The sequence below is a fragment of the Gracilinanus agilis genome, chromosome 3 (genome assembly GCF_016433145.1).
Source record: "Gracilinanus agilis isolate LMUSP501 chromosome 3, AgileGrace, whole genome shotgun sequence".
Lineage (NCBI taxonomy): Eukaryota > Metazoa > Chordata > Mammalia > Didelphimorphia > Didelphidae > Gracilinanus > Gracilinanus agilis.
In genome coordinates this window covers 169585337-169597955 of record NC_058132.1, presented here as the reverse complement: position 1 = coordinate 169597955, position 12619 = coordinate 169585337, and the positions used below count along the sequence as shown (strand labels likewise).

Sequence of the window (12619 nt, the reverse complement as noted above, 5' to 3'; positions counted from 1 at the left end):
TGATGGGGAAAATGGTGACGTAGGCAAAAGAAACTCCCAATTTAATTCAACAAACTTTTATTAGGCACTTATGAGGTGCAAGGTTTTTTATTAAGTATGTATCCTCAAATGAGGAACAGCATGGTTTCTGGATGGAGAGCTGGTGACAGGGTCAAGAAGACCCAGATTCAAGTTTTATCTTTGACATACACTGCCTGTGTGATTAATTACTTAATCTTTTAGCACTCTAGACAATTCTCATAGACTACAAATTGCAAGACAGGTGCTGATCTGCTTTCCTCTCCTAATTTCTCCTCTTGGGATTCCCTACATGAATGAAATTGTTGCTTTGTTCAAAAAAAAAAAAGAGCAAGATTTAGTTCCATGGATGACTATGGGTAAAAAATTTAATTAATGAGGCAGCTAGGTGGCATAATGGACTCAAGAAGGCTTAGGTTAAAATCCTACCTTAGGCACTTAATCACTGTGTGACTCTAGATCAGTGGTTCCCAAACTTTTTTGGCCTACCGCCCCCTTCCCAGAAAAAAATGTTACTTAGCACCCTGGAAATTAATTTTTTAAAAAATTTAATAGCATTAATAGGAAAGATAAATGCAACTGTGGCCATCACTGCTCCCCTGGATCTCTGCAGCACCCACCAGGGGGCGGTGGCACCCACTTTGGGAATCACTGCTCTAGATGAATCACTTAAATTTCATCTACCTCAATTTTCACATCTGTGAAATGTGGATAATAATAACACCTATCTCAGGGTGTTCCTGTGAGGATCAAATGGGATAATATATGTATAGTAAATCTCAAACTTTAAGCATCTACATGAATAGAAATATGTCAAATCAGTGTAACAAGAGCATCTGCTTTGCAGGGATGTAAGAATCAAATGAGATAATACATGCAAACATATGAAAGTACAAGCAAGGGTTCTTAAACTGGGGTTTGTGAACTTAAAATATTTTGATAATTTTATTTCCATGTAATCAATTTTCTTTGTAATCTTATGTATTTTATTTCATGCATTTAAGAACATTATTCTAAGAAGGCGGTCCATAGATATGACCAGACTACACAGAATGTTGAACAGATCCTTGATGGAGGATTAATGAAAGGAAACAGACAACAATATAATGATCATGCAAAGTATTTATATTGCACTTGAAGATTTGCAAAATCTTTACTGGGATTTGCAATCTGCACTGGGAAGGGAACATCTTCATTGATCATTTATGTGTGCAAAATCCTGGGGACAGAATGTGGCTTTTAGGGCTCTGAGCCACAGAGGGAAATCCCGATTCCTGGGGCACTGGGGAATCCTCAGGAGCACAACCTTAAGGGGCATCCTGAGGCATCAGGTAGAAATGCCACAGAGAAGTGAGTCAGAGATTGTCCTTTCCATAATATGAAGACCACTTGGGCAAAGGCAGAAAGATCTGCACTGACTGACTCCTCCAGCTCAGATCCTTGTTGGGTGAGTGATGAGGAGGCTAGCAGACTGCATGGGGAAATATATCTGGGTACCACTGGGGGGCAGAAGGATTTGGCAGGGAGTTTGCTGACTGAGCCAAGATGCCAGATCACCTGCTGTGCTATGTGATGAGGGGAAGTCACTTAACCTGCTGTATCTCAGTTTACACATCTGCAGATTGGGGAGATCACTACCCATCATTCATCTATACACATGAGTACCATAGTGATTACTTGGTAGGTTCTTTGAATGCCCTGGAGAAAGGCTTCAAAGAGATGATTATACCTTTCTTATCTACAACAAGCCAAGGGCTTAGACCATAATGTCCTCCAGAGAATGACTCATGTCACTTGGCCTTTGAGGGGAGAGAAGGAAGGAGGAGGATTGTTTAATTTTTGCTGACATTTTAATGGCTCCTCAGCTGCCATCAAAGATTTAACACTTCAGAGAATATCTGAGCTTTTGGAAGAGAAAAAAATAACATCCATATTAAATCACTGACTTAGAGAATTTAGAAACAACTTCATCCGCCCTCTTATGGAGCCTGGCAAAGAAAATAAAATGCATAGCACCAAAGAAAAGATAAGCAGTCATTAAAAGAATTCTGTCCCAAAATATCATTGATCCCAATTCTTGGTAGAATAGGAAAATTGCTTATCAAGGAAGCAGGAGAGATCAGGGTTTGAGTCTTGGCTTTGTCACAAAATAGCTTCATGATCTTGGGGCAAGTCACTCTGCAGCTCAGTTTCCTCAGCTGTAAAATGGGGATTAATAATCCTTGCATTTCCTATCTTAGAGTGGTTGTAAGAAAAGCACTTTGCTGGCTTTAAAGGTTTATGTAAATGGAGGTTATCATCATGATCTACGCGAAGGCTGCTGCTGTTCAGGGAAATGACTATGCTTTTAATAAAATACAGGCCCAGCAAGCCAGAGATAATCCATTCAAGACTCCAAGGATAAGCCAACAGCTGTGACATCATAAGTCATAGATCTCCCCCACACTGGATTGCTTCAGTGCTCTTTGCTTGGGGATAAGCTGCAAAACCATCTGTTGCAGAAGGCTGTTTCAGAAGTTTCGGCTTTCGGCAGGAGTTGAAGCATCTGTGTACCAACTCTGGCTGAAACGCTCTTCTTGATTTTGATCATGACTGACCTTCGTTGGAGCATGCATTTCCCCAAACAAATACGGCCATATGGACAGATCATGGTCTTAGCAGGCTGGGTCATCTGTTCCCCCTTCTCTATGGAGACCAGTGGAGGAGCTATTTCTTGGCTCTTTCTCCCTTGCACCAGCAAAGCAGAAGGTGCCGGCAGTAATCTATGATATTTTGCTTTATGGAAACCTAGTTAGCTGGGCACTGGGTAATTAGGCATGATTCCTTCCTTCATTCAGCAAACATTTATTATGAAGCTTCTACAAACATACAAAGACAAAATGAAATCGTTCTTACCTTCAAGGATTTTATTAATGCACAGCCACTTTCATTAAGATTTTAAGAGTAACAGGAGAATTACGAGATGGAAGGAAGGGGGCATTATTCATATTTCTAGATCCTAACACTTAGGAGTCTTTTGGGTGATGGATGTCAGTGGAGTCCAATGAGAACTGCAAACTGGAATTGCCAGGGCAGATTCAGACATGCAAGTGATTTAAAGACTTCAGGATTTTAATTATGCACTAAAGGTGGGTTGATAGTATGCCAAAGGGTCTCTGGTGCACTTCATTCTGACAAACCCTAAATTCATTTTTTTTAAGACTTGGAATCTCTATTTCACCCAGGCTAGAAAGGATCCTAATTCTAATCAGCAAGGAAATTTTAATCTGATAAACATGTAAGCCTTGTTTTTCTAATCTGGGTTGCTTTGCCCATTTTTTAGAGCTTGGTGATCATCTTCTTCCAGGGGCTCCTGACTCATTACAGGCACTTAGTGTGGCCACACCATTGGCTTCAGAACTTCTGAACTCAAGAGATCCACCACCCTCTCTCTACCTTCCACCATGCCAGAGATTACAAATATGTACCATGCCTGGCACAAACACTAAATTCAAAACCAGAATATCATTTATGTTTTTGTTATGGGTGTTCTATCGGCTCTTTCAAATTCCCCTGTTAATGATTTAATCCACTTCATCAATTTTTTCCCAAGATTTTCCCTTTATAGTTTTCACAAAGGGGCAAATACATCATGCCCAGTTCACAGTTATGTGAAATAGTTAGAGGGTCTGGTTTAGTCTCAGAGGTTAACACACCAAAAGGCAGAAAGGAACTCATAAGCTTTCTTGTCCAAGACCTATCTTTTTAGAGATGAGGAAAATGAGGCCCAGGGAAGTTTAAGTGACTTTTCCACTGTTACAGAAGTAGTAAGCATCAGAGGTGGGATGTGAACCCAAGTCCTCTGACCCCAAAGATAATGTATTTTCTATGGACTTATAGCACTTGCAATCAATATACTGATGAATGTTTTTTAAGTTTTCTTAACAAAGGTGAACATTTCACTCTGATTAACAGTTTAGAAGCTGCTTAATTCTCTTGCTACTTTTGGATTTCTTAGGCTTTGGTTCCTATTTGGGAAAACTAAACTGTCTGGATTTGGGTTTATAAGAACCCAATTTCTTGCTCTTTGAGCTATATCTTCCATGGGTTCAAGACCAGGTTTTGAAAATATTTTCTACATGATCCTGGACAAATCACATAATCTCTCAGTTCCAAAGTAGTTCTCTGTAAGTTATAGACCAGTTGCATTGGTAAAGGGAGGTTTAATCCCTGGAGCTTTGAATACTAAGGTAATCACAGGCTTTAGATTGTTTTTAAAAAGCTAGTCAGTTGATTGATCCCATTTCCCCCCCTTGTTTTTTAGAGAGGGCAAACACTTCAAATGGCACCTCAATGATGTAGTGGTAGAGAGATTACTGGGCTTGGCGGTCAAGAAGCCTCATCTTCCAGAGTTCAAATCTGGCCTTGACACTTATTAGTTGTATGACTCTAACCAGGTCACTTAACTCTGTTTGCCTCAGTTTCTTCATCTGTCAAATGAGCTGGAGAAGGAAATGGCAAACCACTCCAGTATCTTTACCAAGAAAACCCAAATGTGACTTGGTGTCAGACACAAATGAAATGACTTAATGACAACTATAATAGCATATAAATAGAATCTGACTATTTGCCATGACTGAAACCAACAAATACATAAGTGAGTATCTTCTAGGTAACTTAAAAAAATCCGGCAGAGAGCAAAACTGGAAAAATTAGGCTAAAGAAGCTTTGCCCATTCTTTACTCTTTATTGTTATACCTCTAATGTTGGAGAAAAGGCATTTTTTCTTTCTTTTTTTTTTAATTTCTTTAAATTCTTTATTTTCTATCTTGGGAATAATTCTAAGGTAGTGGGACAAAGGCTAGGCAAATGGAACTAGGTGACTTGCCCAGGATCACACAACTGGGAAGTGTGTCTAAGGCCACTGAGTCACCTAGCTGTGTTCTTTGTCTCCCCCTCACCCTCTTTTAAAATTTTTTTCCTCAAAGACATTATTTTAAGAGATTGTGATAGGCAGTGCATTTCTCTGATGTATAATTTAAAAGGAAGTCATTGTGAAAAGTTTAATTCAATTAAACAAATGTTTATTTTTAGCCAAAGTATGGCTACAATGTGTTAGGCTCTGAACACAAAGAATGAGAAAAATAAATGTTCCTTACACTCAAGGAGCTTACAGTCTACTAGTTAATTCTCAGAACTCCTGAAACACTATGGAGACCTTAGAAGATATCCTAAGTCTCTTATAAAACCTATTATTCTTAGACTGGGTTTTGTAGATTTGCTCATAATTCTTACTCTGCCTTGCTCCATGTTCTTGTATAATTAAAGGAATAAAAATCTCTTTTCCCCTCTCATGTGTCTGGAAATAAAATAACTTTTGGAATACAATAAAATGCATTTTCCAATGAAAGCTGTCCTTTTTTCCCCCATCTCATTTGGCCTAAAATACTCAAAGATATCCTGTCTCCATTACTGTAGATTCCCTGAGTTTGTCTGAAAGGTATTAAATTTGGTGCCTAAATACAAATCTATCTCCAAGAGAGAGGCAGAATCAGTGCTTGAGAACACTGACCCAAAGGGCACAGCAGAAGAGGTATCCTCATCTTTCTCGAAAGTACTACACTTTGCAAATGTTGGGCCATCGGTTCATGTCACTATTTTATGGGAGTGAGCATGTTTCCATTTTACAGGAAAACTGAGAGCGTGTTAAAACCAGGGCAGGTGGCACATTCTTGCATAGAACTCATAAAATTCATGGCACAATCATCTATTTTTTGTTTCCTTCTTGACCCACACTGCTCGTCCTTTCTTTGCAGTTGGTTCTTTCTGAACAAATGTTCTCAGGGCAACCATCCACCTGCATGTTACTCAAGAGCAGGGAATGTTGTGAAATTATAAAGAACAGGCCATTTGGGTTTGATGAGACATTTATTCTCTGGCCTTAAGCATTAGAGGGATTCTGTTTTCGGTTGAGCATGTTCTTGCCCGTCCTCCATGCTGAGGCCATATAAAGTAGAATGAGTCAGAGGATCTGGTTTCAATTCTACCCATGACACAAAGTCACCTGGACATGATCTGGGACAATTCATTTAACCCTGTTTTACCTTTCTGTAAAATGAAGCGGTTAGACTAATGGTTTCTGAGGTTCTCGCCAGGATTCTATGAACTAAGCCATCTTCAAGTTCAGGAGAATATTGAACCAGGCAACAGAAGTTTAACTGTCATTTTTCACCGAAGTCACATATCTTTCATTGTGTCTGTCACTTATCATTGGTGTATGACGTTGTCAGTCTTTAGGCTGAATTCTCCTAGACTTTCCTCATACTCATCTGATCCTGTTAATAAAGAGTAGAACACTACTGGTTCTTCTGAATGAGGTGGCTTTCCTTTCGCCCTACTTGGCTCCTCAGAGAAGTATTTAAGCAACTCAAGAATTAAAGTGAAGAGGACCCTCCAGGTCATTTAGTCTAATTTATTCCTGACCAAGAATCTCTTCAACAAATGGTGGTCTAGATTTCACTGGGAGACTTTTAGCATCTGATAACTATATGGGCTGCCCATGTATGCAGCCAGGTGGTGCGATGGATAGAGAGCTGGACCTGGAGTCAGGAAAACCCGAGTTCAGATCTGGCCTGAGACACTTAGCTGTTTGACCTAGGGCAAGTCACTTAACCCTCTTCATCTCAGTTTCTTCATCTGTAAAATGAGCTGGAGAAGGAAATGGCAAACTACGCTAGTATCTTTGCCAGGAAAGCTCTAAATGGGGTCATGAAGAGTCAGACACAACTGAAATGACTGAACAACAAGAACATGTAAAGGATTTTCAATTCCCATATTTAATATTTATGATTTAGCATACTATATATGGACTAGAACTGAACTCATATTCACTGTTGCCTTAATCCAAACACACACACACACACACACACACACACACACACACACACACACACCTGCATTCAAGTCTTTACTCATACTGTTTCTGCATACAAAATATTTTTCCCTTAAATTCATCCAAATTGTCAAAGCCCAGCTCCAGTTTTGTCTGTAATAATGCACATTTTTATAGCACTTTAAGGCACATACATGATCTCATTTGATCAGCTGTTCCTACCAGCCCCACGAAGACTTTATTGATCATCTCAGTCCACAATGATGCCTCCCTCCTCAGAATTATGGTGCCTCCTATTTGTACTATTCTTTGAGTACCCAGAATGAGCCACCAAAATCCTCAGGGGCAGAAATTTTTCCTTTCTTTAATATTTCAATGATAATTGAATTCATCAATGTGTGTATTACCTCTACTGAAGGAAAATCAAAACCACTCTTGTAATGAGAGGCGGCATGGTATAAGAAGAATAATGGAATCGAGAGTCAGGAAAATGTGAGGGTCAACTCCTATCTCAGAAATTTACTAGCAGTGAGACTGTGAGCAGGTCATCTGACTCCTCTGAACCTCAGTTTCTACATCTGTAAAGCGAGGGAATTGGACTACATGAGCTTTAAGATTCCTACCAACTTTAAATCTAGGTGGGTTAGTAGGGACCATTGGGTTTGGAGTCAGGAAGACCTGAGTGCAAATCCAACTTTAGACACAGCCAATTGTGTGAGCTTGAGCAAATTGCTTCACCTCCATGCCTCAGTTTCCTGTAAAATGGGGATGATAATAATAGTACCTACCAAGCATGGTTGTAAAGCACTTAGCACATGTTTGGCACAAAGTAAGTGCTATATAAATGTTAGCTATTATTATCATTATTATCATCATCGTATGATAAGATACTTGGGTTCTGGTTCTGCCTTTGACCCACGCTGGCTGAGTGCCCTAGTGCATGTCAAGTTGCAGAGTAGATGCTGATATACCCAGAGTAGGAGTTTCCTTAAAAGGCATTTGTTGTGCTAATGAAATCACTACCTCAAGATACTACATACACATTATTGAAAAAGCCATATATTGTCAAAGCCCCTTTTAACCTTTCCAAATCAAAGTGGCAATTGAGATTACAGCTACAGTCCTAGACATAGTTGATGACTTCACCAAGAAGTAATCTCCAGAGGTCTTAGATTTCAAATATGCTTAGAATTATTTATTCTATGTTTACTCTTCCATTAGTCCAATAAATTTCCTTTCAATCCAGAATTAGAGCAGTAAGACACTGAATTATATAAATGCCTATTTAGCACATCAGACACACCCCCATCATCCTGCAATCCTCTGATTTACAGCTCTTAAAATGTACAACCAAAAGGATGCCTCGATGCCCTTTCATATTTATATTCCATCATGCAGTCACCCCAATAACTTATGCATCCTCACAAGGACTATCTAGCAATTAACTCGTGTCTTTCAGAGTTCACCATCTCATTATGTAAAGTGGGTTTTAATACAAACTTTATTGGTAACTTTCAATTCTAGTTCTCCCCCTTCTCTCCCATAATGTCATTTCCTACGTGACCAAAATGCTTTGGAAAATGGCTGTCCAAGAGACGGCACTGGGCCGACAATGCATTTAGTAATTGGTCTTTGTACTACAGGGCAGCATAATAAATTGTGATTGTCATTTTTCAACTGTGGCATGTGCTGGAATTCTTTATAGAAATGGAGATGATTTTCCCTGCCGCACAATGAATTTTAACTACATTCAGGAGACATAGAAAAGGAGGAAAAATAGTTTTCTTTACTTAGCAAAAAAAAAAAATAATAATAATAATCTTTGTCGGAGGCTGAAGGAACTCATAATGCGCTTCCTTTAAAGTACTTACCAGAAAGAAAGGAGAGAGAAGAAAACTTGATGAGTTATAATATACATTTTTGAAGCACAGAAGCTGCAAGGAGAATTTAGGCCTTTAAATGCTTAAGTACTGACAGGCAAGTGCCTATTAAGGTTCTTACACGGCAAAGAAATGGCAACCCAACCAAGAAGGCCACTCATACAAAAGGATCAATCATGAGGATCTTTTGTTTTTGTTCTTGACTTACCTAAGTCAGGATCTGTGGCTTGTACTCTTGTTAACAAGGCTTTGGTGGCTGTATTCTCATAGATGCATGTGTTATAATGGTCAGATGAAAATATGGGAGGATTGTCATTAACGTCTTCCAGAATCAGGCGGATGTCAGACTGGCAGAACCTGCCACCCCCATCTGTTGCCCTGGCAATCAGGTTGTACACAGGAATTTTCTCTCGATCCAAAAGGGCCAGGGTTTTTAACTCACCTGAGAAAAACAATAAATAGCATAGATATCACAACTTCAATTAAAGAAAAAACCAACACTTTCAGAATGCAAAATCTGCAGTATACAGGTCAGCTAATACACTGTGTGTGTCTTAACCTGGACAATCAATGATTCAAAACATATTAATTAAGTACTTATTACGCACCAGGCACTGTGCTAAGTTTGGAGAATACAAAAAAAGACAAAAACTAGTCCCTTTCCTCAAGGCATACTCAAGATACATAAAAAGTCGGTGGAAGGTAACTTTGACAACAGGGTTCCTTAACTTAGGGTGTGATAATTTGTTTTTTAATATTTTGATGACTATTTTAACATAATTATAATTTGTAATCCCATGTATTTTGTTTCATGTATTTAAAATTTGTATTTTATTTATAATCCCATATATTTTATTTCATGCATTAAAAAAAATTTTTTTTGAGGAGTCCACAGATTTCACCAGACTTTTAAAGAGGTCCATGACCAAAAAAAGGTTGAAAACAAGGAGGGACAGGTGTTAGCAGCTGGTGGGGCACAAGAGAACAGTCTCTGTTTCACTTCTCTTTCACCAACCAAGAAAGCACGAGGGACTCTTGAAATATAGCAAACACATCTGGATGACCTTCAAAGGAGTGTAACTAAACCCACACATGGCCAAAAGTGCAGCATCTGGGATTGTTTCCTTTGGCAACTTGGGGAAATATGAGACATCTTTAGGTTTCTAAGCACCAGGGTCTGGTCACAAACTGCAACAAAGTCATCAGGGCAGCACAGTGCACCAATGATAACCTGACCCCAAAACCATCCTAAGCATCTAGAGCAGTTCTCTGTCTCCAGGTACAATCTCACTGTAAATGTTGAACAAACCCTTCCTTTATTTTCTTTCCTTCTTCCTTCCTTTCCTTCTTTCCTATCCTTCTCTTCTCCTTCCCTCCCTCAGAGAAAATACAAAAAAAGCAGAGGATGGCATCAATTTAATTATTGCCATTAAAAGAGGAGAACCCAAGATGAGGGAAGGTATTTTTAAAAATATCACCAGAGAGAGGAACTGGCATAGTAACAGCCTTAAATAAATACTAACTAATGGGTGGTGGTGACGATTCACAGAAAAGGGGAAAACAAAGTCTAGTAAATAGTGTTTGGATCTTACCATGTAGACAGCTCAAAAAATTTAGATCTTAAGCTAGCAAGAACCCACTGCTGATATGGCTATGTCACAGCCTCCCCATCAGCTGGGTGCAGCTATGGACAAAGAAGTGTCTGCTCAACCAAATCAACAGTAATAGAAATTTGGAAAACTCAGCTCTTCTCCACAGGTTTTGTTAATTTTTCTTTAGATTCTGAGCTTCTTGGGAACAAGAACAGTTTCTGGTCTTTCTTTGAACCCCCAGCACAGAGGAGGCACTTAATAAATTCTTGTTCACTTGAGTTGGGGTTGCAATCACATTTCTGAATTTTACTCCCTTATCTGTGTGACCAAAGGCAAGTCATCAAATTTACCTGTATTTGTTTCCTCCCCATTAAAATGGGGTTATGTAATATCTTTCTGGGAGAAAAGTGGCTTTGTTGGTCGGTAGGACGGAGAGCTATTCTGGACCTGTGATTTCAATGGTGTGGGGAGATCTTGGAGTATAGGCCTTTTTTTTTTTGATAATGCATATCAGTAAATCTGTAACTTACAATCTTGGAATGTAAACTTATTGAGAGTTAGCATAGTACCCAGAGCTTAGCACAGAGTAATTTAATAAATTTTTATTGGTCAGTTAGCACATTGTCTAGTACTTATTAGGTACTATTTTTTCCAACCCTTACCTTCTGTTTTAGAATCAATATTAGGTATCAGTTCCAAGGCAGAGGAGCAGTAACGGCTAGGCAACTGGGGTTAAGGGACTTGCCCAGGGTCACTCAGCTAGGAAGTATCTAAGGCCAGATTTGTACCATCTCCATGGCTGGATTTCTATCCACCAAGCCACCTAGCTACCTTTAGAATAGGCACTTAATAAATGCTTGATGACTGACCAAACCCAGTGCTTAGGGTAGCAGGGGGTTAAATGACCTTTCCAAGATCATACTGCTGGTAAGTTTCAGAGACAGGACCTGAACCTCAGGTAAGTCTTCTTGACATCAAGATCAATCTTCTGTCTCCTAGGCCACACTGCCTATCTTGGTTAATTTATACAGAAGGGAGATATTATTTCCATTAGCTCTTGCCTTCACTATGGACATGAATCTTAGATTTTATAACCTTTTAGTTTGCAAATTTTAAATCCAATGAAAGTTTAATGAAAATCAGACTAATATTAATGGGAGTCAGGAAGTAGACTGAAAAGGATTTCAATATATTGCATCTTTTCATGCTATTCACTTTACTTAGTTTCCTAGAAAATTAGAAGAAATTTTTTTTGGTAGTGGTAGGGATCCTAAGAATAAATGCTGAAGAATAAGAAGAATCAGGAAAACAATATACTTTATGACTACAATCCAATAAATGGAAAGAATAAAAGAGGGAAACTGAATTCTGAGTAATAATAATGAGAAATGACTTCTGAGAAGACATGAGAAAATACACCTTCCTCTCTTTTCTTCAGAGGTGGGATTCTATGAGTGTAGAGTCCTGCATATACTATCAACTTCAAGTAAGGTACTACTTAGATTTGCTGAGCTGCCTTTTTTAATCCCCTCTCTGTTTTATTCTTTGTAATAAGGGATGGCTTCACCATGTAAGGCAAATGGGGAGAGATATATTTGGAACTGAAGGCGATATTAAAGCATTTCAATAAAAATAAAAATCTAATTGAAAGTAATTGTCTTCTTATAGCTTAATGAGAAATGAAAAATTTGGAATTTCTAATGGAGGGGGGTACTGATAAACACTGGGGAAATCAGTATAAGTTTTGATCAAAAATAATTTTCGTGTATAAGGTAAATTACATAGGAGACCCTGTTCTCATACCATAGGGCAAGATTGTAAGGAAAATTATTAAAATTAGATGCTTCTGCATTGCTTATATTCATATAAAACCTCTAAGGAAGATACAAAGATACATATGCAAAGCAACTGATAACCAAAAATTGCAATACTAATTTAATCTATAATGAAGTTTAAACATATTTCTCTCTATCTATCTGTCTATCATCTACTGTCTGTCCATCCATCTTTCTGCCTATCTGTCTATCTGTGTGTCTGCCTATCTATCTATCCATCTGTCTATCTGTCTATCTATCCATCCATCCATCCATCCATCCATCCATCATCCATCTATCTGTCTGTCTATTTATCATACAATCTGTCTCTCTGTCCATCTATATTTCTGTCTATCTATCTGTCTATGAGTGTCTGTCTGCCTATCTATCTATCTATCTATCTATCTATCTATCTATCTATCTATCTACCTACCTATCTATCTT

General features: G+C 38.6%; 1 protein-coding gene across 1 annotated transcript in view; it reads right to left on the bottom strand.

The window, feature by feature from the left end:
- FAT3 (FAT atypical cadherin 3) overlaps positions 1–12619 on the bottom strand; it is a 553803-nt gene that overhangs the window by 63675 nt on the left and 477509 nt on the right. Inside the window, exons 11-12 of the mRNA XM_044668995.1 lie at positions 9785–9902; positions 8978–9211 (exon numbers count right to left, since the gene is read on the bottom strand). Coding sequence (XP_044524930.1) covers positions 8978–9211; positions 9785–9902 — 352 coding nt within the window. The remainder of the gene's footprint in view (positions 1–8977; positions 9212–9784; positions 9903–12619) is intronic.